This window comes from Populus alba, chromosome 12 (genome assembly GCF_005239225.2).
Source record: "Populus alba chromosome 12, ASM523922v2, whole genome shotgun sequence".
Lineage (NCBI taxonomy): Eukaryota > Viridiplantae > Streptophyta > Magnoliopsida > Malpighiales > Salicaceae > Populus > Populus alba.
Genome location: NC_133295.1, coordinates 10,597,824 through 10,624,424, shown reverse-complemented (window position 1 = coordinate 10,624,424; position 26,601 = coordinate 10,597,824). Strand labels below are relative to the sequence as shown.

General features: G+C 31.3%; 1 protein-coding gene across 2 annotated transcripts; it reads right to left on the bottom strand.

Annotated features, from left to right (window-relative positions):
- Positions 1-8,285: 8,285 nt before the first annotated feature.
- LOC118044886 (tryptophan aminotransferase-related protein 2) lies at positions 8,286-19,753 on the bottom strand. 2 transcript variants are annotated; one of them, XM_073403597.1, is made up of 6 exons: positions 19,242-19,753; positions 18,724-18,991; positions 10,438-10,741; positions 9,342-9,622; positions 8,960-9,255; positions 8,286-8,664 (listed from the first exon to the last, which is right to left on the bottom strand). In XM_073403597.1, the coding sequence occupies exons 2-6, from the start codon at positions 18,987-18,989 to the stop codon at positions 8,438-8,440; spliced, it is 1,374 nt and encodes a 457-aa protein (XP_073259698.1). In that variant the 5' UTR covers positions 18,990-18,991; positions 19,242-19,753; the 3' UTR covers positions 8,286-8,437. The 2 variants fall into 2 exon arrangements, with proteins under 2 accessions (XP_073259698.1, XP_034909259.1); XM_035053368.2 differs by having other exon boundaries at positions 18,724-19,752.
- Positions 19,754-26,601: the final 6,848 nt, after the last annotated feature.

Below are 26,601 nucleotides of genomic sequence, written 5' to 3'. Positions count from 1 at the left end.
GGATTCTTGAGGGCTTGGAGACCACCTGACCCATCTTCTTGTGTGTCAATTTAGTTGTTGTGTGGCTAGTTATGTGCTTTTCTTGTGTTTGTTTGTTTGTTTTCTATATATATTATTTGTATCGTTTTCTATTCTCAAATAAATTATACCCTCCTTGGGAGGGTTTCTCTGATTTGAATTTTGAATTTCATTATATTTAAGTTTTATTTTCTTCTGTAAATGACTGATGGGAAAGAATGAAAGGAGGATGGGAGTGAAAAGTGAAAATGAAAATCATACATATTAGAAATGGAATGAAAACAAAAACAAGGAATTTCGTGATTCTTTTTTAAAAGTGTTAACTTAAAAAATTGAGAAAAAAAGTATTAATTATAACTTTAATGTTCTAATGAACTTAAAATAACTCGAGGAATTTTCGATTTATTATACCTATACTAATAGTAAAATGTATCGAATTAACAGCATTCAACTTCTAATTATAAAATATTAAGTTAATATTGTTTCTTAATTTTTCTTATTTATACTACAAACGACCCATATAGGGTTTCATGTTTTGACTGTAAGAAAGTTTAAAAATATTTTTAAGAGTTAAAATATTTAAATAATAAATTAAATTGTTTTTATCTTTTTTTTTTTAATCATCTTACATTTTTTTTTCTTCTTTCCAATTGACCAATTATTAAAAAGAATTCAAGAAATAAGTCCTTGGGCAAGAAGACATGTCTTCACACCTGCAAAAAGACAAACTAGTAGCAGTTAGCAGCATCCCCTACATAAGCATAATGACAAGTTCTACACTATTAATAATTAATAAATATTATCCATCGACTTCTTGTTTGGTGTCTCTAGTAATGACGAACAAGTTCTGCCAAGAATGGACTCATTTTGAAGTTTAATAGAATCTGTAAAATTAGCAAAACACCAAAAAGAAGTAGTTTAATAGATGAATGAATAAACTAAAGCCATTTATGCTTAATGGCTTCAAATTAAGTTTTAGCACTTGAATAATTAAATCTTAAAAAACTATACTCGCAAATCTAACCCAACAAAATCCAAAACCCATAATAGTTAAGCTTGTTAGAGAATAATATAAAATCATATCTTGAGACCTTATCTGACAGTTTAAGCTATTGGGTTGAGATGATTTTTTAACATGGTATCAGAGTCTTTATGAAAAAGTGGTCATAAGTTCAAATATCACCATCCCCATTTATTTGATTAAAAAATCAAGCATAAGGTAATGTGGGCTTATACAAGTTTTAAACCTAAAAGGCTTTCACTTGAGAGGGTGTGTTAAAAAATAACATAAAATCATATCTTGGGACCTCACCTGACAACTTAAGTTATTGAGTTGAGATGTTTTTTTGACAAAGTTGTTACCATAAAAGGGAACCAAAAAAAAAATTAAGACAAAGTATTTAACCCCCATAAAGAAAACCATCTGTAGTAGTCCTGTAGAGAAGCATTCAACCTATTTAATAAAAAGTTTCAAACTCATACAAAAATAATAAGAAAAAATCACAATAAATTGTGTCACTCGACAGTTTATGGGAGAAAAATTACAGTCTCTCAAAATAATTTATCAGGAATTTAAAGACAAGTCATACCTCCAAACCTAATCAAAGACAAATCAAGAAATTCAAGATGAGATAAAACTCCCAAAAGCTGAAGGAATTTCACCATAAAAACTCTTGCTAGAAAGATCAGGCTACTTTAATGCTTTAAGCTAAGATATTAGAATCACATTACCTTTATGGCTAATGCCAAGCTAGTTACAGTAATTTGTGTTGTTGACACCCCACTTATGGACTCCATGTTCAATGTTAATGGCTAACAATATAGCTTATTTGTACAATTGAGCAGTCACTAACTTGGACTTCGATAAAAACCTAACAAGAAAAAGACTTCAAGCATAAAAATGCCATTATTGAGATGGCCCTTATTCGTGGGTTATCACTTGTTCATGCAAGAACTCAATCCTAAGAGGTGTAGCTCCACTGATTAAACTTTAGATTTGCTCTCTAACTAGAGGTCACCAAGTTGAGTCCCACAAATCTCAGGATTACTGAAAGCTTATATGCTCGTTAATTTCAAGGCCTGTGAAACAAAGACGACTTATATGGTCGATTCGAGTTAAGGTGCGTACAAGCTGACTTGGACACTCACGTTAATCCAAAAAAAAAAAACTCAAAATTTCATCACACCCCAAGCATAAAAACCAGGCACTCTAGAGCTTAAAAATGATTTTTAATGATTTTAGTGGTTTCTTAAGTTGATTTAATTGTTAGAACAATGGAGTTTTGACACCCGGTGTAATAATTCAATAATGTGTGTACTTATTTGATAGTAAAAATAGCCTAACAACAAAGAATTCTGTACAAATTAAAATGTTTATACTTCATAGGACAAAGACACATGAAACATAAAGAAGTAATCAAAATTTATATATTATTGTTGACAAGAAATAAGCGTAGGGGAATGAATACATATAATCTGCTAGTGTAGCTCCATATATATATGGAGACAAAGCATGTTAGCTAAAATTGGAAAAGACGCAAATTATGGTGGGTCATATGGTATGAAAAATAAGCCAAGTCCATAACTTTAGACTATCTTGAATTAGTTCCATGCACTTGCAAAAATGTGAATGGCACTCAAGGCCACTTCTTTGATACCCTCTACATGCAGTGTACAATTTGGCGACATATATATATATATATATCCTAATGTTTATGGGATTCTCTACAGTGGGCTGGCAAGCTTGGGAGGTTGTAGGACAGGAACAACTATTTATTGCTGGAGATCTAATTAGTCTACACCTTCTACGTATTCATAAAGGTAGAGACTGAAGAGATAGCGACATATGTACAGTTCAGAAAAACAAAATACCCTAACTGGATATTTGTAAAGCTTTTATCTGTAGGACTAACAGACTTACTCGAAATCCAAGCTTAATTGATGTCAGATGGATTCAAACTCTTCTTACATAATATAAATGGTGTTAGTTGTTGGAAAGAATAATATTTTTAAGCTTGTTTGGCAATGTGGTTGCAGTTGCTTTTCAAATAACTTTTCGTGCCAAAATGCATGCCAATGATTTTTTTTATTTTTTAAAAATTATTTTTGACATCATGACATCAAAATGATTCGAAAAAACTAAAAAACATATTAATTTAAAGTTAATAAAAAAATAAAATTTTAAATTTTTTCAAAAATGCTTTTGAAACGCAAAAAAAAAAAAAAATAGGCTAACTAGTAGCTAACTTCTCTGTTTGTTTTTGTTCAAATAGAACAAAACCACTATTTATAATAATCCTTGGTACACTGTTAGTTTTCATTTTATTTTCAATATGTTGTTCATTCATGTTCCTTCACAGAATAAATAGAAACTATCAAAATAGAAAAGAAAAAAAACAAAAGTTGTCGAAAAATGATAAAGTCCCTCTAGGACTTCCCTAAAAGGGTCATTTTCACATAAAAGACAAAGGTTAAACTCCTAACTAGGCTCTTAAACAACTACAACTCCTTTGTCGAAGTCCCTAAAATTAGTTGCGCTATTGAATATTGTCAAAGAATCAACTTAATTCATAAATTTAAGCCATTAGATGAAGCTTAATGAATGGTTTTATTATAATCTCTATCAAATATAAATTCAAATTAAAGAAAAACAATTGATTTCGACGAATTATCTAATAGACATTAGCTGAATTAGTCTAAAAGTGTTACTTTCTGATGTGATTGCTCATGTGAAACTGAATTGCTAGGTATAGATGCAACATTTGAATATGAAAGGCATGTTGTATATAGCTTGAAGGAGATAGAGGCGATCACAAGTCACTTTCATGGAAGCCAAAAAATCAGACCGAGTGGAAATGGGAGTGTGTATTGGTACATTGAAAGGAGTATGATATCATTTCCCCTAGATGTATGTAGTTGAGTCTGTTGATCTGAACTTGATCATAAAACCTTGTTGCCAAATCCAATGGGAGGAAGTTGTCAAATCAAAGGAATTTTACTAAGCTCATCAAAATGTTATAAAAGATACATCATATTAATGTGCTAAGGATTATACACAGAAAAAAAAAAGGCATGAAACACTTTAAAATACAAAGGATTATGTGATAGTTGTGATGAACAAAATATCATTCCTTGGATAGAGTGATGTAAGCAAAAGCTAAAGGTAGCAACTAAACAAAGAACATAGAATAATTTAATAGGCGAAAAGAGCTACATATGTGAGCTCAAAATTCAAAAGTTTAATAAAGTTTGCCTCCTTAAAAGGCTTACAAAGTCATAAATACGCAAAACCCCTACCTCAACTAGAAAATAAGAAAAAAAATCCAAAATTACAAAGGAAAGAAGCACAAAATCCAAAATAAACAAGAAATTTGAAAATAAGAAAAATTACAAAAATTAACTACCAGAACCGGGGGGCCTTAGAGATTTTTTTATATCTAAAGATCCGATGGCTCGTGTAACAACGTAATGGCTACTCTAAATTAAGAAAATTACCTTTAAAAGCTCCTGTAAAAAATTGAACGCGATCAAACAGTTGAATAAAAAGCTATCGCATTTTTTAGCTATTATTCTAGTTTGGCATGACCAGACCTCTTTTTGGGTCTTAACCTATCCCCCTAATCCATAAATGCATCTACTAGGTCATTCACATAATTTGTATACGGGTAAATCCTCATCTGATTGTGGCATACTCACACCTAACTACTTAGAACCACCCATTATCGCAAGTCTGACTACATCATTCTTCTCGGGTTGGAGAGAATTCATCCTCGAGTATGGTTATTCCTCTAAATAAGATGTCAAGTGTTGGACATTGAAGACATTAGAAGTATTCATATGATGCAGAAGATAAATCTTGTAAGCATTGTCATTTATCTTTCGCAACACCATACAATGACCTATCTTCATTTCCTTCAACTTGTTATACTCACCCATTAGAAACCTATAACTTGTAAGGACTGTCCATACCAAATCACCTACCTTAGACACTACTCTCCTATTATGAGTATCAATCAAGGCCTTACACTTGGTATTGTTGTCGTTAATATTCTACTTGACCTGCTTATGAATTCTATACAAGTAATATGCCTTATCAATAGCTTGAATGCTTAATCGTCTAATGTGAGGAACATGAATTAGCTCCAGTACTGTAGAAGGATTATGTCCATAGATAATCTTAAAAGGACTTAGTTAAGCAAACTCTGCATGTTGAAATGTCATATCCTACTACTTTGGCCTTATCTCTAAAGTTTCACAGTAACTTTAGCAGTGCTTACTACCCTTAAACAAATAGGCAACCAAAGGTTAGTTGAGTTCTCATCATTTCCTACAAACTCTTTTAAAAATTACTCATGAATTTGACATCCCTATCCAAAATAATGGACCTGGGATTGCCATATAAACAAACCACCTTATTAAAGTAAAGTTGGGCTACCCGAGATACATCCATAGTCTTTTGGCAGGCTATAAAAGAGGTCATCTTTGAGAACTTGTCAACAATAACAAAAATAGAATCCATGGCCCATTGTGTATAGGGTAGACCTAATACAAAATCCATACTCATGTCTAGCCATAAAGCATTAGGAATTGTTAACGAGGTGTATAACCCAGCATTTGATAAAGCCCTTTTGGACCTTTAACAAACAGTTTACCTCTTGACAAAGTTGAAAACCTGAACTGGTAACTTAGGTTAGTAATAGCATATGGAAACTAGAGCTAATGTCTTATCCCATCCAAAATATCCCTCACAATGCAATTTATAAATGATATGCTCTCATAAAGAACACACATGGCCACCAAATAGTAAACCAGAAAAAAGATAATCATTTAAAAACATAATGTTATCTCATTTAACTTCCTCCAATAATTTAGCATAAAAATGATCGAATAAGGAATCATTCAAATACATCTCACATAAAGTATCAAATCCCAATACATGGGCGCATATAGTATTAAACAAGGTTACCCATTGACCAAGAGCATCACCCACCTTGTTTAAGCTGCCCGATTGGTGTTTCAATGAAAAAGTGAACTTCTACAAAATTGACAACCACATCACACACCAACAACTCAACTTATGTTACCTATTTAAGAGCTCCATGATCAATAATTAAAATAAACTCCTTTTGCACAAGGTAATGTCGCCAATGTTTTTTAGTCTGAACAATAGCGTAAAACTCTAGATCATATAAGGAATAGTTTTCTTTAAGCTATACCATTTCTCACTAAAAAAAGGTGATGGAGCACCCATCCAGGCTAAGAACTCCTCCAATGCTTGCCGAGAAGCATCACAATTTACTTTAAACAGCTTTTTAAAGTCTATTAATGTCAAAACTAAAGCTTCAATCATCTTCTGCTTTACTAGCTAAAAATTGGTTTCAGCTTTACTGTCCGCTAGAAACTGATAATGGAACAGAAGTTCTTGATGAATCTTTTATAAAAAGATGCATGGCCATGGAAACTCCGATCATTGATGTTTTTCAGCATCGGCCACTCAAAAATCATAGAAATCTTACTTTAATTAGCCTAAACACCATAAACAAATACAAAATATGGTTGTACTTAATGCCATAATTTCAAAGAAAACAAATTTTGGTGTATTCATTTGTTGTCCTTTTCTTTTGCTAATCAATATTCAAATCTTGAATGAGGTGGTGGGAGTTTTTTCTATAGAATTTTTCTAAAATAATTTAATAGATAGAATGGTTGGCACCATTATAGTATAGAATGAAGTGCAAGCACTATATTATGGAACAGGAAATTTTAAAAAAAAAAACATCAAGTTAGCTTTCACTTTATTTTCAAAATCAGATGAATAATTTAATTCCTTCAAATGTCTTCGTTACACTTCATCTTTTCTTCATTTAAAGGTCCTGTGCTCCGAAATGATGTGAAAATTTTATAGTTATAATTTTGCAAAATGTCTTTTGATGTTCATAATCGAATTCAAAAAAATTTTTGTGTGAAGATATTTCTCTTGATTTCATTTTTATTTATTTTCTATGATTATTTCATTGGTACATCAAAGATTTCAGTCTTTCAAAAATTTCAAATTTCAAATTTATGTCTTTGCATTTGGAAATTCATTATAAGGTTTTTCTGCTCCAAAATCAGTGAAACTACTGTGTTTTAAATTTCAAAGAATTCATTTTTAACTCTTGATTACCGTTATTTAATTTTAAAAATATTCAGATATTTTTTCTCAACATTTCACTGGTGCATCAAGCTTCTAGTCGTCTTTCATGAATTTATTCAAGAAGCTTGAACTTTCATTAACACACCGTTATTTAGTTTCATTAAATTTCAGTTAGGTTTTGCTAAAATTTTACCTAAAATGTTTTTTATTAGTTTTGTCAAAATTTACTATTACAAAATGAGTGAAAATCAACAAAATGACCAATAAAATTTTTATTATGAGAATAATGGGAATATGTTTTGTGCTTCTAGGTTTCAATGTTCTTCTTCTTGATCCTCTTTTAAATTTATATTTAAATATTATCATGACGTCATGTAACAGTCCAATAAAATCTTATATAGAGAGAGTATTCTTCTTCTCCCACAAACTACAATTTTTAATTAAATAATTCCTAGCTTATTAAGCGATTTGTTATAATCTATTTTGGTATGAAAAGATTGAAAGCATATATATAAAATCTATTGGGGTGTAATTCTTTTTTTTTTTTTCACCAGAAGGGTCAATTTATTATAGCTATATTCTGAACAATCTTTTGTCTCTATTGTCTCTATTGTTTTCCTTGAAAATTTTATATATTTTATATTTTTCTCATTTGAAGCATTTTCCAAACTGATGCACGTTGCATTTGATATAAGAGGAGCGTCAGAAAGCATTAACTATTTGGTAACCGACCACTTAGCTTTTAACAAAGTTATATTTTTGATGATTTTTTTTTTTTGGAAAATAAAACTATTGTAGAAACACTCAAGTCCTAAATAGATTGGTAATCATTCTTTTAAAATGTATTGCGGCCATGTTTACTTTGCAGCACAAATTGACTGCGGCAATAAAAAACAATTAGGGTTCTTCGAGCTGGAGTTTGCCAAACAAATTACCATATTTGCATTTCAAAATCATCCCACAAGTTCAATGCAACCTAAGGGGCTGCGATATATCACATTTGTCTTTTCGAGACAATATTCTTCCCATCTGCAACTGTAGGTAAGTTTCACGTTTATGAATTCATGTTGAAATCGAAGAAGTTCGGTACACATATGCATGTTGAATAGTGTAATTCTAGGCAAAACGCATAAATAATTGAAAAATACATATATATTTATTCTGGGAATCTTTTATTTAAATGGTTATCTTAAAGCTGATTGAGCTTCTCTTAAACTAGTGCTTACATGAATTGACCTTACCCCCCTTGTTTTTACATCTTTTGCAGATATGGACTCTCTTTGCCTATTCTACTCCCCCGTCCGTCTCTTCCACTTGCACGGATTGTCGCAGGTGGATGGTGGACAATCTCTCTACAAATATATGGAAGTTTTCATCTCGATCTAGCATGCTTATCCTAACATACTGTGGGCTAACACCAAAGTGTTTACCACTTCTTGTTATGATGTTGTTAGATCGGAGAAAGCCTTCGCAGTCTTCCATGGGTTCTTGGCACTTCAACCACGCAAAAGCTGCACAAGAGACACAAATATAATGTAAGTGTAAGAACTTGTTCCCATAAGAGAAAAAAAAACACTCATAAATGATTGGATTTTTTTTTTTTGGTATAACCAAGGGTATCCTGAGCGCTGACCCAGACTAATCCCCTTTTACACCGGGTAGCAAGTGCTCCCCAAGCGGCCGACTGCAGATGAAGAGAGGGGTCGAACCCCAGACCTCGTAAGCGACTAGAGTGCGCCTAACCACTCCACCAGGTTGAATTGATGTTGCTATGAATGATCTAAAACATAAGCCATGTTTATTTACCAGGTTGAGGAGCAAATGATCTGTTGAGAAAGCTGCATGATCCAGGGGAAAACTCAGGCAAAGTAAAGAGACCACTTTGCCTAACAGCAGCCCTCAATAACTTCCACCTCTCTTCCATGAGGTGGGCAGCAAAATCAAATAGGGACCCAAGGCTGGTAGGATATTGGCAGCTATGGATCACAACTTGCAGCACTTTAGCTGCTCGAAGCTGTGAATCCTTAGACACGCCAATTGTGTTGAGCTCTACGAATTTCACCATCTTTTTGGCTACTTCTACATCCTTGACAAGAGCCCAGCTGAAAGATGTAGAACAAAAAATTTAGAAATACAAGATGCTTAATCATCTAGTTACAACGTTTGATCCCATCTAAGTTGAGCTTACCCAATGCGCATCCCAGCATGTCCCGTGCTTTTCGACACGGTGAAGAGCATAATGTCATGATTCGCAGCAGAAGCAATTGGCGTGTATTGTGGCCAATAATATGCAAGATCATGAACCAAGATGCCCCCACTTTTGTTGACAACAGACTGCCTGACGTATCCATCTGGATTGTTAGGGGAGGTAACGAGTTCTATAAATGGTCCCTCTTTATTGAAACTTCGTGCATCACCAGCCCATTTATAAAGCCCCGACTTCAGGCAGTCGGTGATCAATGGATAAGACTGCAACAAAATATCAACATGAAAGTTAGACCAACGCATCATAACCATCAAGTGTATCTAACGTTAAAGAATCAATATTAAAGAAGACAGAATTTCGGTTTCATATCAAAAAAAGGATATTCTACTTTGAAATCCAATGAAGTCCTTGCATAAAGAACAAAGAAAGCCAGAAAAGGCTAAAGCGGTTCAGCCACTATCGAGCTCAGATTATTTGGAAGGAAAGCGTGCATGGAAGACGGATCTTGACAGTTATGAGAAAACTTAGTTTCAATTATGATTTTTCATTTTTATTACAACCAACCTCATTGAAGGTGATGATACCATCTTCGATAGAACACAACACTACTATATGTTCGAAACCCACCAAGCATACGAAGATGATGCCACTTTGAGTAAATGCAGCAGGTAGTTAAAGGTCATTGACCTCAGTATTCATGTACAGATACATTAACTCCTTTTATATTACAAATCTGAAACTAAAAGGAAAATTTGATTACCATTTAAATGCTGGCTTGTTCTATGAAATTCAGCACATGCATATTTGCATGAGACTAGCGATGGAAGATGTAGAAGCAAGAGGTTTTAATTAAAAAAGAAGAAGAGATGAAGAACCCCAAAAAAATAAGAGTAGAAACTACGCATAAGAAAATGCCAGCAATTTAATGTTGATGCAGGGAGATTTGAAAGGCATATTAAATATAAATGCACCCACCCTGTTGAGATATTAAGTTAAAATAATAGAAAAATGAATTCTGGTAAATGACAAACTACATATCAGGAGGTAAAATCAAGCATATATAAGAAGCAATACTCACGGAGTAGTAAGGGGCTGCAGATACAACACTGCGGGGTTCCACTGCATCTTGGTGGGACAGTGCATATAATACAGCTTGATAAAGCTGTGTAGAACCTGTCCCAACAACAATGTAGCGGTCCTCGGTGACTGCGTTGCCAACTGTTTTATGCAGTCTAATAATCTCTTTGGCAAACTCTGGCTCTAAGAACCAGCAAAGGCTCCCAGCATCAGAGAAGTAGCTCATTGATTGCCAACCAGGGATAACAATGGTGGATTTGTCACCCGTTTGTTGCCAAAATCTCTCGTACATTGTCGGATCGCCACTGCATTAAGCAAATATATAAAAGCAGCACCTTAAATGTGATGTTGGTCATTATATCAGCATCCTTACATATTATATACAGCACTAATTAGAAAATATTAAATTATTCCATGGAAGTTCCAAATCTATTTCTATATTCTCTAATCTAACCATCCAAACCCATCACCAGCATTGACCAAATAAACATCTCAAGTGGTTATAATGTTTTACCTCACATAAAAAGCACACGGTATTGAGAAAAAACTCAAACACCTTAAATATTTGTAACAGAAGGTGGGGTTTGGTCCTTCGAAAATGTATATGCATGGCTAACATCATGTATATATCACTACCAGAAAATTGGCAAAAACCAACAGAATTACCGACGGAATTTTGCTGCTCCTTATTCTTGTTGGCCAGTCATACTGACGGTTTATAACTTGCCACCAGGGATGTGTATGAGACCGGATTTCATGTTTTTATCTATGGTCATACCAATTCCGAGCAGTCCGGGGTGAAATATAGATGTTTGTCTTTGACTGTTAATTGATGAGTTGACACAGTTGTTGTCATCTGCAACTTTGACTTATGATATCTCGAGAAAACATAATTTTGTTATGAGAGCGGCTTTGATGTGGACTATCAATGATTTCTCAGCTTATGGAGTTGTTTCTGGTTGAAGTACGTATGGAAAACTAGCATGTTCATATTACATAAAGAGCAACAAGGCATTCATGCTAACAAACGGGGGTAAAGCTTCTTTTTTTTTTTTTTTAACTATCACCGTCGTTTATTGTCACCGAATCACATGTATAGAAAGAACAAAAATGATTTCTTTGTGGGCAGAGTTGAAAAGGATGTTGCACCCCCGTATTTTTCTAGTAAAGAATTGCATGATGTTGTGTCAGAGTACGATGAGATTGTGTTTGGTCTCCAATCAGGTAAGCAGAAGTTTCCTAGAAGTTTCTTTTTTGGGAGCTTCCTTATTAGAAGAACAATCTTCTCCGCCATAACCTTAGCGTCATGCACATTAAAAAGAACATGTTTAAGAACATTTTCAACACCGTCATAGATGTGAAGGAGAAGACAAAGGACAACATCAAGGCTAGATTGGATGTAGCGTTGTTCTATAACCGTAAAAATATGGAGTTGGTTTGTAATGAGTCACGAGTCGCAAAACTAAGAGCAAGCTTCGTGTTAGAGAAAAACACGCAACTACTAGTCTATAAATGGCTTAAGAGTCTGCGTTTCCCTGATGGACATGCCTCGGACATATCAAGGCTGGTTAATACAGAGGAATGCAGATTATACGGAATGAAGAGTTATGACTGTTATGTGCTTATGAAAACACTCATCCCATTAGCTTTTCATGATTTGTTGTCAAAGGAAATATGGGATGCACTCATAGAGATCAGTCATTTCTTTAAAGATATATGCTCCAGCAAGTTCAATGTTGATCACATTAAAAAACTTGAAACGAATATCATCGAGACAACATGCAAACTTGAGATGATATTCCCTCCATCATTTTTTGACTCAATGGAGCATCTACCCGTATATTTATCGTTTAAGGTAAAATTGGAGGACCGGTCCAGTATAGATGGATGTATCCATTCAAGAGGTTAGATATTACAGTTGCTATGTAATTCATAATTAAACTTTTTTTCATTTTTTTTAATGGATATTTTTTATTAATTCTATTTATGCAGGTACTTGTTCAATCTTAAAAAAAAAGGTTAAGAACAAGGCGCATGTTAAGACGTCAATATGTGAGACCTATATTATTGAAGAGATCTCAACATTTATCTCATACTATTTCGAACCTCATTTGAGAACAAGTATCAATCGTGTTCCACGACATGATGATGGTGGTGAAGTGCCTTCAAGTGGGAACTTTTCAATATTCTTTAATTCTAGACGACCCACACCTAAAAATACTGTGAGGAGAAAATATTTGTCTGAAATAGAGTTCAGGCAAGCACATAATTATGTCATATTTAACTGTGATGAGCTGGGACCTTTTATTAAGTAAGTAGATGTTCGACTTAAACTTTGTCAGGGGTGTACTATTTATATATTGTGATACCATAAACTCATATAATTTAGAACAACCTTGCAAGTAACATAAACGATACTTACTGTCCAATAACTCACAGCTAACTGAATCCCAGATCTTTCAATTACAAGATGAACAATTTGCCACGTGGTTTAGAACACATGTAAGTCCTATCACAAACTCATTATCTCTTGCAAGGTAATTAACTATATGTCAATATTACATAATATCTGTTTATTGATTATTGTTGTATTTGATATACAAGATTTATTAAATAGGAGGTAGTGTTGTTATTTCATTGTCTTAACTAAGCCTAGGCCTTGAAAGAAAAGTCAAGTGTTATAACAGGTATTCTGTTGACTACCATTGTAGATTGGAAAAAAGATCATCGAACTGCAATATCAGAATAGAGTGTTTTTATTCAAATGTTATTAGTATGACACAACTGACAAAGGAATTAGAGTAGATCCTCAATATGGTCTCGTTGAAATCAACTCAAAAGCTAGACATCGCAATCTAAACGATGTCATTGTTTTCACAAAGCAATGCCAACAATTTATTACACATACACCCCTTCCTTTAGAAAGAACCGATCAAGAGTTGATTGGTTATCTATTTTAAAAACCAAACCCATGGATTGTGTCGAAGTTGTTCAGGATAAGAACGAAGACACAAGTATGATAGATGAAGTCTTTTAAACTAGTGAGTTGGTTAAACTATACCGAGTTGCTCCATCGATTGACTTAGAAGAATATTTGAATTTTTGTGTTTTCGATGATAGTCTTGTTGATGTTGACGTAAAGGAGTTGAATGTTGTTTTGAGCTCTAATGAGCTAGAGAATATTGATAAAGAAAATGATAACCACATTAAAGAGTGTGATGAAGCTGATAACACTTCAATCGAGGACAAAGACAAAAATTCTGACTAAATATGTTGTAAAGCCTTTTTTTATGATGTAATATTATGGATGATATATTGGAACATGAAATATTTATTTTATAATTGTTTGCTCTTATTATTGTGCTGTAAGTTTGCAATTTAAGCATTTATGTAGGAGGATAGACAGTCAATACAAATAAAATATGCAAAAGCTTGACACAACACCGATGAATTGTGACCCGTTGATATTTTACCGAGAATTGCAAAACAATTACAGCATTTTGCCACAATCAACGACGGATTGTGACCTGTTGGTGTTTTACCGAGAGTTGCAAAAAAATTACAGCATTATGCCACAATTACCGATAGAATATGTCCCGTTGACATTTTACTAAGAGTTGCAAAAAAATTACAATCCCTGCCATAATTACCAATAGTTTTCCTGACGAATGGCGCCCATTTCAATGCGCGCGACTGTCAGACTACATGGTCGGTCAACACAATTATCAATGGAATCACGTGCTCTGAAATCTTTTTACCGACGGACATTGAAAAATTTGGAGGGATTTTCAAAAATTTAGTGCGAAATTCAATTCAATACCAACAGAATTTAATGCCACCGCCTAAAAACATATTATTCTATGTTCCGTTGGTAATTTCATCGGTAAAATTGCAGTATAAAACTGACCCCCCCTCCACGGTTCATTTTTTCTCGGCTCCTCTTCATTTCTTCTCTTCTCCTCCTACAAATTCTTTGCGTTTTTCATTGTATTTGTATTGTTTTGATTCTAGTTTTCAACATATTAAAAAGTATGATTATTTTATCTTTGTATTTTTTTTTTCTTTTTTTTTTTAATTATGATTATTTTTGTGGTGTTCTTTGTTTTGTGAATTGTTTGTAGATAAAATCTTGAAATCAACACACTATTAAGGTAAACATTTTTCATTCCTAAAGTCTTTAGTTTTGTCTTTTTATTTGTTAAATTTATTTTATTGTTTGTATTGCCATAATAATTGAAAATTTTGTTAAATTTGAATTGTTAATGTTAATTGAAATATAGAATTAAATTTAATTAGCTATCTTAATTTTATTATATTATTGATTGTTATGTTTTTTATTATTTCGATTAACTTTAATTGTTATTTATGAATTTGTATACATGTTAGTTGAAAATATATAGATGTTGAATTTCTATAGATGTTAGGTTGTATAGAGTTGATTTTGCAATATTTGTGTAATGTCTCGAATATTTGTAGGTATGAAAACTATGGGTAGTCTCTAATATAGGGGAGGTGCTGATGAATTTTTTAAAAATAATTGAATTTAATTATTTAATTATTAGTATAAATTTGTATAGATGTGTTGAATGAAAATTTAATTATTTTATTGTTTGTATTGTAATCATTATTTGAAAATTTAGTCTCTTTTAATTGTTATTGTTGAATTTTCCAGGGAAATGATAATTGAAAATGAAGAATTAAATTTCATTGTTTTATCTCAATTTTATTATATTATTGATTGTTATGTTTTTTTTTATTATTTCCATTAATTTTAATTGTCATTTATTCATTTCTATAGATGTTAGTTGAAAATATATAGATCTTAGGTTGTATATAAGATTTTTCAATGGAGTCAATTGGTTTGTGGTTATTGTAAAGATTTGCAAGTTTGAAAATTGTAGGTAGTCTCCAGTATAAGGGAGGTGATGCATATTTTTTTTTTTTTAAATAATCAAAGTTAATTATGTAATTATTCATATAAATTTGTGTAGATGCGTAAAATTAAACCTACAGCACGTTGTCAGCAGACGATTACAACTAGTTCTTCTAGCAGCGAGGAGGACTTATCCTTAGGTGCTGATCATAGCGAGGTTTCACAACGCAGAGGTAGTGTGCGTCAATTCATCCGTAAGTACGAGGCATAATGGAAGGATGACCTTTCAATGTCAATTTATTTAGGTTTTAGGGTTTTTTTATACTTATAACATAATTTATGAACGACTAATTAATATTTTATTAATTTTATTTAATTTCAAGTTCACAAACATTGAGGCTGCCCAGACAATAATATCGATGTTTAAATCATCGATGGAGATTCCATTGTTTTAATGGAATCAGGGTTCCAGACATCTTGAGTGGAGACCTAATATCGATGCATGGTTTCGATGATTTTAGGTAGGTATTAACTTTTAATTTCCAGCTTATTTTTAATAAATTATTTTTATAATTTTATATCTTGTACTATTTTTATTTTTAATGAATTATTTATATACACGGCATAAATTTGAGTGGGATAGCACGGACAACAATGTTGTGAGGAGGGTATAGGAGAATCATACGGCAACTAGGTAACATTAAAAATAATATTTATTTTTATTTTATAATTTTATGTTCTAAATTTTAATTTGTTACTATGGAAGTAGGTTACGTGATTTTCGGTATGACACACAAAAAAAGTAAAAAAATATGCGAGAGATAACGATCTTGAAGGATGGAATGAGGTGGCAGTTTGGCGGGAATTCGAACCATCATTCATCTCGAGGGATATATGAATGACATATATTGAGCACGTGATGTCTTAGATGTTTTCACGACGCTCATAGTCCGGTGCTGACAACCAGAACTGGCAAATTCATGGTTCGGTGACCATGCACACTAGCAGCTCCATCCAGTTCAGTGCACATGCGAAGCAGATGGTAAAATTAATTTAAATGAAATATATCGTTAATTAATTTGTTGTTGTTTATAAATATATTCAACTTGCAACCTTTTTTTTCCTTACAAACTACATCTCTTGGACGTGAGCCAACTGAGCTATTTATAGAGACGCACGTGCGGAGTCAAGATCGCTAAAAAGGATGCAGCAGTTCGTGGACAACCGTGCTCAACACTTCATGGTATGTTCATTCAATCATTTTATTTCATAAGTTATTATTTTCTTGAATTGAATATGATGATTTTAAAAAAAAAATTGCAGGAGACCTATAATAGTTGATTGAGGGGGAGATATGGAGACGATCCTTCGACATTTCGATTCTGAATTGTGAATGGAGGTAGGATCGTCTGGTGGACCCGATAAAAATGGGTCTATGGGCTCTCCAACATTACGGTAAAAAACTTGTGATTGGCCCGTAGTGTCTCAACTGTTGGGAGCTCTACATCATTATCGCACACCCAGTCTGAGGAGTTCATGGCCTTGAAACAACAATATGAATGAATCTCGACGGATTATGATCAGCTCCGTCAAATGGTCATGGAGATTAGATCAATGATGGATGATGATACATGTGCTGCCCATTTTTGATCGTATGGTCCTGGGAACAACCAACCTCCTCCTCCTCCGGCTCCGCTAATATTCTAGTTTAATTTTGTTTTTGAAATACATTAAATTTGTAATGAATATTTGGATGAATATTATTTAACATTATTTTTATATTTTTAATGTTTAATAAAATTTTATTTGGTTAATTAGTTTTTTTTACTATTAATAAATAATTTTTAAAAAAATATTTTAAAAATATAACGACTTTTCAAATGGAACCAGGCCATCGATATTTTACCGAGAGTTGCAAAAAAATTACCACACATGCCGCAATCACTGACAGATATATTCCGTCGGTATTTACTATTACTATTATCGACGGCATATATCCGTCGATATTTGATATAAAGTTCTAAAATATTTATTGCCTATGCCACAATCATCAACAGATATTTCATCGGTGATTACCGTTGAAAATATAAACAGACGGTAAAGTTCTCACGGGAATTTTTATTTTTTTGGCGTTCTTCGCCATTTGTAATACCGTCGGTGTTTCGTCGGTGTTTGGTTTTTTAAAATTTCCGACAAAATTAGCGACGGAACGGTAAATTACCGATGATCAATATTCCAACCGATGGATTCTGTCAATGAGGTCGTTGGTAAAAATTTTACCGATGAATTGCGTACTTTACACTGACAGAATGAATTCGTGGTAAAACTATTTAATGGTGTAATGTATCTGATGCCCCAAGTAAAGACGCAGTTATAATTAGTACATATATACAAAGGGACCCCCAAAGTGGTAAATCCAGAAAATCCACTTTTCGACATGGCCTGAAAGAAGACCTTAAAAGCTGGTGCAAAATACAGGCGGCCTAAGTTCTTGAGAATACACCTCCCCGAGAGCCTCACACATGCACACAGTTTACCATTCAGATCTCCTCAGAAAACCAAAAGCTAAAAGGGACAAACATGCACCCCACAGACATGAATCGACTTCCAAGTCCCCATAGTGCCTTGTGCTAACATGCACCTAGGGCTTTTCCAACTTGTAAATAGCTATAAAGGGAATAAAACCAGTATTCTTTTTATTTATTTTTTTGCGAAGTCCGAAGTCAGGTCCACAAGACCACAACCAAGGCACACAATGATGGTGCTGGTAAAAAGTGATCAATATGCACCACCATCCATGGCATTCAAGCGTTGTTACCATTTTTGCGCTTACATATTCACCCTTCAACTTGGGAACAAAAAGATTTGACAAGAGACAGTACTCATGAAGTGCGAAAAAGTCACCGCAGTTGTCTAACATGCACCATAGAGAATCTAAGACAAAATAGTATCCTGGATTCACCTACATACCTCCCCTAGGCATTGCTTATACTTGCAGTACTCCTACTACTAGGTGAAGCAAACAGATTCCGCAAGTTAGGATTCCCAGCACTGAATCATCATCTAAAAATGAAGAACACAAGGAACAAAAAGCAAATCTCCATACTTTCAGTTTTACCTCCAAATGAAAATACCAGTAAATCTCAAAAGAACTCCGTTGACCATTGTAGTAAAGAAGAAGAAGTTAATGATGGTCCTTTACTGTAGGTGTTAACCATGTAAATAAAAGGACACGTTATTCAGGCACACTTTGCATAGACTAAAAGAATTAAATTATTCAGGCACACTTTACCAACCAATTTTAGCAGCGAGGTTCACTGAACTAGCCAACTTATTCGGGTCTGTTTATGCAACAAAACAGGTGTAAAAGATAACTTTTAAACAAAAAAAAGGAGACAATAATTTACCACTTACTGATCAAGATTGATTATTGTGTCCCCGCCATCGCCATCAACTGTGGAGGAAGAAGAGGGCATGGACGGACGTGCCCTCTGAGTAGCTCGTGCCTCGCTAAGCACACTATCAGTAGTCGTTAATGCATCTTTCTGATTGTCCACAGAGCGCCCATTATTGACTTCAAAGTCTTTCTCATACAGCACTCTTAAAACCAAGCTCACATTGAGTGCTAGAGACAGCACCAGTAAGTTCTTCAATGAGAAAATATTGAAAAACATCGCCATTTCTGTCACAAATTTGAGAAAACAGAACTCAAGAAAACAGAGCTAGTAGTTGCTAAAGAAGAGAGGTCTTTCACTTGATGTGAGCAATGGAGAACACAGAGAGGTGACTAGATAGCGAAACCCAAAGAGAAAATACAAAAGACTCGATTGACAAATGGAAAACAAGATTTCAAAATTCGTGAAGGAATCCTGGGTGAGCTCATTAATTAGCAATGACAACTGTGGATTATTAATGAAGGAATCCTGGGATACCTTTGGCAGGGACTCTGAAACCCCTTAAGAAACTGATATCTATTGAAAGAAGAATCAAGGGTTTCTAGAGCCTTGATTCAGCACCAAATATGGGAGCTTTAAGAGAACAGGGTGCTTTAAGATGTCAAAAAATTAGTAAACATATCTTCAAGCTACTTAAATACGAACTTGAAATGAGTGAGTAAAACGAATACTAGCAAGGAAACAACATAGTTAACCAGCAGCCACCACATGTTTTCAAGAGTTTAAAAAAGAAGGAAGGCACTGTCATTTCTTGAATTTGTACAGAGGATAAAGAAAGTGGATGAACCCAGAAGTGGCTTTGTGGGGATGAGTGCTCGCATGCACTGGGAGGGTGTTGGAACCCACAGGGCTGCCCTTCCCCTTAAATGAATTCCAACAAGAAGATTTTTTTTCTCAGGAATCAAGAAATTCTACTGTTATTTTCTTATTATGGCAGATCTCGAAAAAAACAATAATATTTACAGCGTAGATTCCCTGTTCCTCTTTTCTTCTCTTTTTTCTTCCTTTTCCGCTGAGTATAAATTAATACTTAATGTTTTCCTTTTTCATTGTTTATTCAAGTGTTATTAAACCCGGATCGACCCGGCGGATTGACCTGGAACCCAGCCGATCCGTGAGCTGGACTGGTCTGAATTTATTAAAAGGCTGGTCAGACCCGAGCAAGACCCGGTTAAGACTAGGTTTTTTAAAAAAAATATATGAGATTTGAAATCCATTAATATATATACTTTATGTTTCCAAGAAAAAAATTATCTTTTTTTTAATATGGGATTTGAGACACATTAGTAGATATACACTATGTTCAAAAGAAAAAATTATATTTTTTTCAATGTGGGATAAGAAACTTTTTTTGATTTAAATACTTTAACTTAAAAGCTTAACTTGATATTTTTTTAATATGTGATAAAAAAACTTTTTAAAATATTCTTTTAAATTTCATTATTTACAATATGTATAATCTATATTTACATGGATTTTTTTTTAATTTTTTCATATAAAATATTTAAAAAAAAATAATTTTTTCAGGTTAATCCGTGTCGACCCGAGTTGACCAAGATCGACCTATGAAACCCGACCCCTTGGTCGGGTCAACCCTGGGATGGGTTTAATATATATGGTTTATACTTTGTTTTTCTTTTTCTTTTTTTCCAAAACTATTCTTTACGACCATGGCTTTACTTTTATTTTCTCTATGCTCTCTTTGCTTTTCATAAACTTCTAGTGCTAACTTGTAATGGTAAGAAATTGGAGGTCATTATTGATCATGTTGTAGGTCATTGAGTTAATTAGCAATATAAATGCTATTTGTATTCTATTTTTTAAAAAAATTAAGTTTAATCATTTCAGTTTTATATAACATACTTAGTATTATTATTACTATATTAAAGCCACTATGTTTATTTCATAGAATCAAGCATAAGCATATTTGATGGATCATTAAGATGATTATTGTTCAATGAAAAATAGTGATATGAATATCAACATTCTAGTCTTTAAAAATATTTATTTCGTCTAAATATAATCCTTATATTACATTTGCACCTGATAATTAAAAGGATGTTTAGAAGTGCTTTTAATTATTTTTGTTTTTAGATGCTTATTAAAAGTGCTTTTGGCTTAAAAAATAATTAAATTGATATTTTTCTTATTTTTAATAATTTTGATGTGTTGATATAAAAAATAAAATCAAAATCAAATTTTTTTTAAATGTATTGTAAAATAATAAGCTATTTTAGAAAATATGTTGCACTATAATCTCAAATACACTAAATAGAAACAAATATATAATATAATATAATGACTACCATATGTTTGATTATTTAGCAATCATTATTCATGTTTAAATTATAATATATTGATCAAATGGGACTATTATTATTATTATTATTATTAACAAAAAAAGATAATTAAGGAGGCAAAATCATTGTTTCTCTTCTCACGTATCATTGTTTATAGGAAAAATAATTTTTTTTCTTCTTTTATTTTAGTTATTGAATTTTTTTTCTTTTGATTTTTTTTATATTGGATTAATTTAAAATGTAGCTATGTTATTTGATTTAGCTGTCAAGGTATTGTGTACTCGTTGTGTCAAGGAATAAATCCGGCTCTCATTGATGTTTCAATTTGGAAAAATTAATACAATTTTACTAATATAAAAAAATTAATTAATTAACAAATACTCAAACCCTTTTTCAGCTATTAAGTTCCAAGGGCAAGGGAAACATTAAGCCTCTTTTTTTTTTCCATCCCTTGATTTATTTATTTTTTTAATTTAACCTTTTTGCATTTAATTTTTTGGGGAAAGATCAATTTTTTTTATTGGCTATGTATGAGGATTTTATGATGTTGAGAAAAAAAATTATGGTGCTTAGTTGATGCTTGGTTTTAAAAAATAAAAATAAATTTAACTAATTTAAAATGATTAAGTATAAATAGATCAAATTTAAAATTAAAATAAATATAGAAACTTGGATAAATAAATAGAAAAAATAAGCTACCATATGCAATGCATGCATCATAAAAATTATTTATATGACAGATTTAAGGACTTGAGAGATGAAATCCCAACTAAAAAGGAATTGTCACTCCACACTTTTGTGGTGCCACGCATGTTTTTTTTATATTATTATTTATATAGGTGTTTGGGTTATTTTATATATATCTCGATTAATTTTTTTTATTATTTTTTTTTACTTTGAACTTTTATTTTTATTAAATTTAGTCATCATTCTTTTAATTATTTTTTTAGATCATTTTTTAAAATTAATTTTTTTTTTCAATTTCATCATTTAATATTGATTTGGTTGATAATTAACCTTCATAATTTTTTTAGTGCGCTGATCCTGGTCTCATGACCTCGATCATGGATATAAAATATTAACTCAGATAAACATTGATCTTTCTTTTTATATCATTTTTTTTTAATTTTATCATTCAATATTGTGTTTGTTAAAAATTAAACTTTGTGATTTTTTTTTTTACTTTTCTATATATAAGATTATATCGATTGCATGACTTAGATAGATTTTTATAAATAATTTTTGACCTTTTTGTGTTATTCTTTTAACATTGAATACTTTTTCTGCTTAACCCTAATACTTTTTCTGCTTAACCCTAATGCATTTTTTTTCTTTGATAGTTCAAGATCATATTTTTTTTATTATTTTATTTTTTATTAGGTCATCATGTCTGCATTATTTAATTCGCAAGGTTTAGCAGCTTTACTTGGATCTGCAGGTATTTTATTTTTTTAAGGTTTTTTTTATTAATTATTCTGTTTATTTTATCTTTCTACATTTAAATTATTTAAAATTAAACATCATTATGAAGTTAGTCCAGCCTCCATAAGTTTCTATCACTAACTTGAATTGATTTTAAACTGTTTTTTTATTTAAAAAAAAAAAAACACACTAGTAATACTTAAATTATTTTTTTAATTTATAAAAAATATCAATCCAACCCGCGACAAAACACAATTCCCATATCTAAGTATTTATCTAAACACAATTGATGAATTCTCATTAAAAATAAGATGGAAGAAAGCATTGACTTTTCACGCTTGGGTGGAAAGCGGACAGATGTGAAGAAATTCCGTACAATAATAATTATATTACTATCTTCATAAAGCGTGACCATTAATGGTTTCAGTTCCAATATATTTGGTTATATTTAATAGTTGTATCTACTATATAATATAACCTTACATCATAATAGTTTAAAAAACCGGATCGATTCAAAATTCAGGTTCTTGTATTTTAACCAGGTTATTCAGATCAATTTTTTTTTTTTTTAAATCAAAACAATATCATTTTAGTAAAAAATAAAAGTCAATAGATTGCAACTGAGTTTTTTCGGGTTGGCTGAGTCGTCAGGTCAACACACCAAGTCATACAAATCACACTGAATTTTTTTTTTTTTTTTTTTCATCTCAGTTTGATTTCAATACCAAATCAATCAGATCTCAAATCAACCAACAAAACCGGCCGGATTTTAAAGGCATGCCTCACAAAGCATCGAAAAAAATTAGAAAATGCAAATCTCGTTAGTATTTAGGGAAGATTTCATTGATATTAGCAATTATTGACGAAATACCATCATGGAAAAGTAACTTGTCTGGTTTTTTTTGTTCTATCAGTGATTCATAGTACTAGCAAAATCATCAAAGGAATATTCTTACTCAAAAATCAGATTTTACCACCTGTTTTCAGCTGACAAATCCATCACTATTTATTTTTTCAATAAAATATTTCGTTAGTGATTCTATCAAAAGTTCTTACATGTTTTTAAGTTTTACCAAAAGTTCTAAAATGAATGCGAATATTATGGTAGGCATGCCGACAGAATTGCATTTCCATTGAAGTTTTCAACTTTATTGATAAATCCATTGAAAATTAAAACAATATACACAAATTAAAAAAAACGTACAACAAAATTATCCAACATCAACTTTATTTTATATATATATATATATGCATTATAAAATACTAATAAATGTCTTGTGCATTTTCAATTTTTGTGAGACAATAAAAAATTACATCTAAGTCGTGTCATCAACTTTTGAGCAGAATCCTCCTCCTCCTCCTCACCTTCTTTTTTTTATTTTCATAGTTTATCTTATCATCTTCATTTGTTTTTCTTTGTGCACTATTACTAAATATTATATTAAACTCATCAACTTTATTATGATTATTTTTATATAAAAATAAATATATGTATAATATACTTGTTGACATTGTTTAGCAAAAACAAAAACATCATTGATGTTGCGGAATCTAACTTTTTTATTTATTTTTATCAAACCGTATTGAGTATTAACTCTAATTTCTTTATTGGTATCATACTAATATCATGTGAATAAAAACATTTCATCTTGCATGATATCACAATTTAATCACATCTTCTAAGTTATCATGATATTCAATTTCAAACTCATTGAAAATTGAACTTTTTGTACAAATCTCACTATTATGAGTCTTTATAACATCACCATACTATTATGTATGAATGACATATTCATTAATGAAATAATCATTATAACACTAGACTTTTCTCTTAAGACCTAAAGATAGGAATTTCAATCTATTAGCATTAACACACATATTGAAAACCTATTTATATTTAACAACCATTAACAATTGAAGAAAAAAACATAAATAATTCTAAACGTAGAAGTTGCTAATTATTAAAAAATTACATGTATTTTAAATCACATAGAAAATTATTCATCTTATAATTGGAATAAATGAGCTTCACTAGCATTTGGATTTTGAAATAATAATAATTGATAATGTTGCCTACAAAAAAGTTAATGAATTTAGTATAATTATTAATCTTATGATTTTCTTAACAAATATAACATAAAATAAAAATTCTATAAAATTATAAAACTCACTTGTTGGATAAAAGGTCTCAATTTATCACAGTCAAATAGGAAATAATTACATGTTTATCTAAATTCAATGTTTATCAAATATCTTATTTCCACTGATTTTTTTAATAATGGTCATCCATGATGGAAAAATATTGAAAAATTTCCACTCAAAAACAATTCACCACCATCACTATTTTTAAGAAACATTGTTGATTCTTGTAATCAAGTGAATCTCAAGATAATATGAAGTAAATGTTGAAATCTAAAATTAACCAAATAAATATTCATAAACCAGATGAATTTCTTCAAGTAAAAACATCTCTTACCTAAATTGCAATCAAATCATGATAATTCTTATTATAACCGCTTATATTCTATTACAATCATTATCATCGTCATCATCACCGTTTCTATTTTATTAATAATAATTTGATATGGTTTTTAAAATTAAAAATATTCATTTAGGGTAAGAATTATCTCTCCTATTAAAAAATGATATTTTTTTTTCTTTTATATTTCTCTCTCTTTTTTATGTCTATTTGATAATAATTATCTCTCATGTTAATTTTTTTTTTTAATTTTCTTTCCCTTGTGACTCTTTTCTTTTAAGTCCATCTCTCTTAAACTTTGTAAGGTAGTTAAAGTTGAAACACCATAAAACTTTTCGTGGTAATCTTATTCACATCTTCAGGCATGAATTTGGCATGTTGGCATTGCCAATCTTTCGGTTGGTTATTAATTATTATCTCGGGATAAAAAAAAAAAAAAAGAAGAAGAAGAAGAAGAAGAAGAAGAAGCAATGGATACAAAAAAGGCAAGATATAAAAGAAGATGGAGACAATACAAGACATAATAATTATTTTTGTATTTTATTTAATTAATAGTGGAAAATATAAGATAAAATATAAAAAAATATTTTATCTTTAATATGTGTTACTATAAATAAAAACATATATATTATTTTATACTTTGATTTACATTGAATTTTGAGATTAATAATAGTATAATAACTGAAATTAAAAAAACTCAAATTAGGTTGATGGTCAACTTGAGACCTGGCTAATTAACTCATGTCCTAAACTGTTAAATATTTAAGAAAACATAAAGTAAAACTCATTAATTTATTTATTTATTTTTATCAAAATAATATCATTTTAATCTTTTTAAAAAATAAGTTAACCTGGGTCAAGGGTTGACCCTTCTGTCTCGTGACCCTTATTTTACCTTCAGTTAGGTTTTAAAACCGTAATAATAACTATTTTATCTCTTAAATAAAAAAAATATCTCTAAATAAACCCCCCCTCTCTCTCTCTCTCTCTCTCTCTCTACACACACACACACACCCACCAACCAAATATATTTTTATCTTTATTATATTATTATTATTTTTATTCTGGACAACAACGAAGCTCCACTTCAGTGACAAGAAGCACCAGCTTTGTTAAGTGTGTGTCATAGCCGTCCCAGAGAGCATAAAGTTTTTCATATTCCATGACTTAGGCATTTTTTCTCATTATTTTCATGTTATAATACAAGTTTCATGCTGTCTTTTCTTGCCTGCCAAGGCAGTAAACACACGAAGGGAAACGATTTTTATTCCAAATGGGTTCAAAAGTGGACTCCAATTAGCTTATTATAAACAAACACTTCCTAGCTAGCATTGCAATAATTCCCACCCCTTTTGTTCTTCTTCACTGGAGTCAATGTGGTCTAGCGTAGAGTCCAATAGCAAAGGGATAATTTCATTAAATATATGAATCTTAGGTTTTTTTTTTTTTTTTTCTTTCATTTGAGAAGATTGACTTTTTCAAGATTTTTAATTTAAGTAATTCCTCAATTTTTGTTATTTGATAACATGCGATTTACCTTTTCATTTTATGCCAATCGAGTATATGAGCTTTAATTTTTATTTTTATTTTGATACATCAACATTTTTTTTTATTATTATCCCAATCAAATAATTTA

Coding starts and splice junctions, on each gene's coding strand:
- LOC118044886 (XM_073403597.1), bottom strand. CDS start 18,989: ATGGCGATGTTTTTCAATATTTTCTCATTGAAGAACTTACTGGTGCTG. Junction 9,623..10,437: donor CTGCAGCCCCTTACTACTCC/GTGAGTATTGCT, acceptor ATTTTGTTGCAG/TCTTATCCATTGATCACCGA. Junction 8,665..8,959: donor ATCATTTGCTCCTCAACCTG/GTAAATAAACAT, acceptor TCTCTTGTGCAG/CTTTTGCGTGGTTGAAGTGC.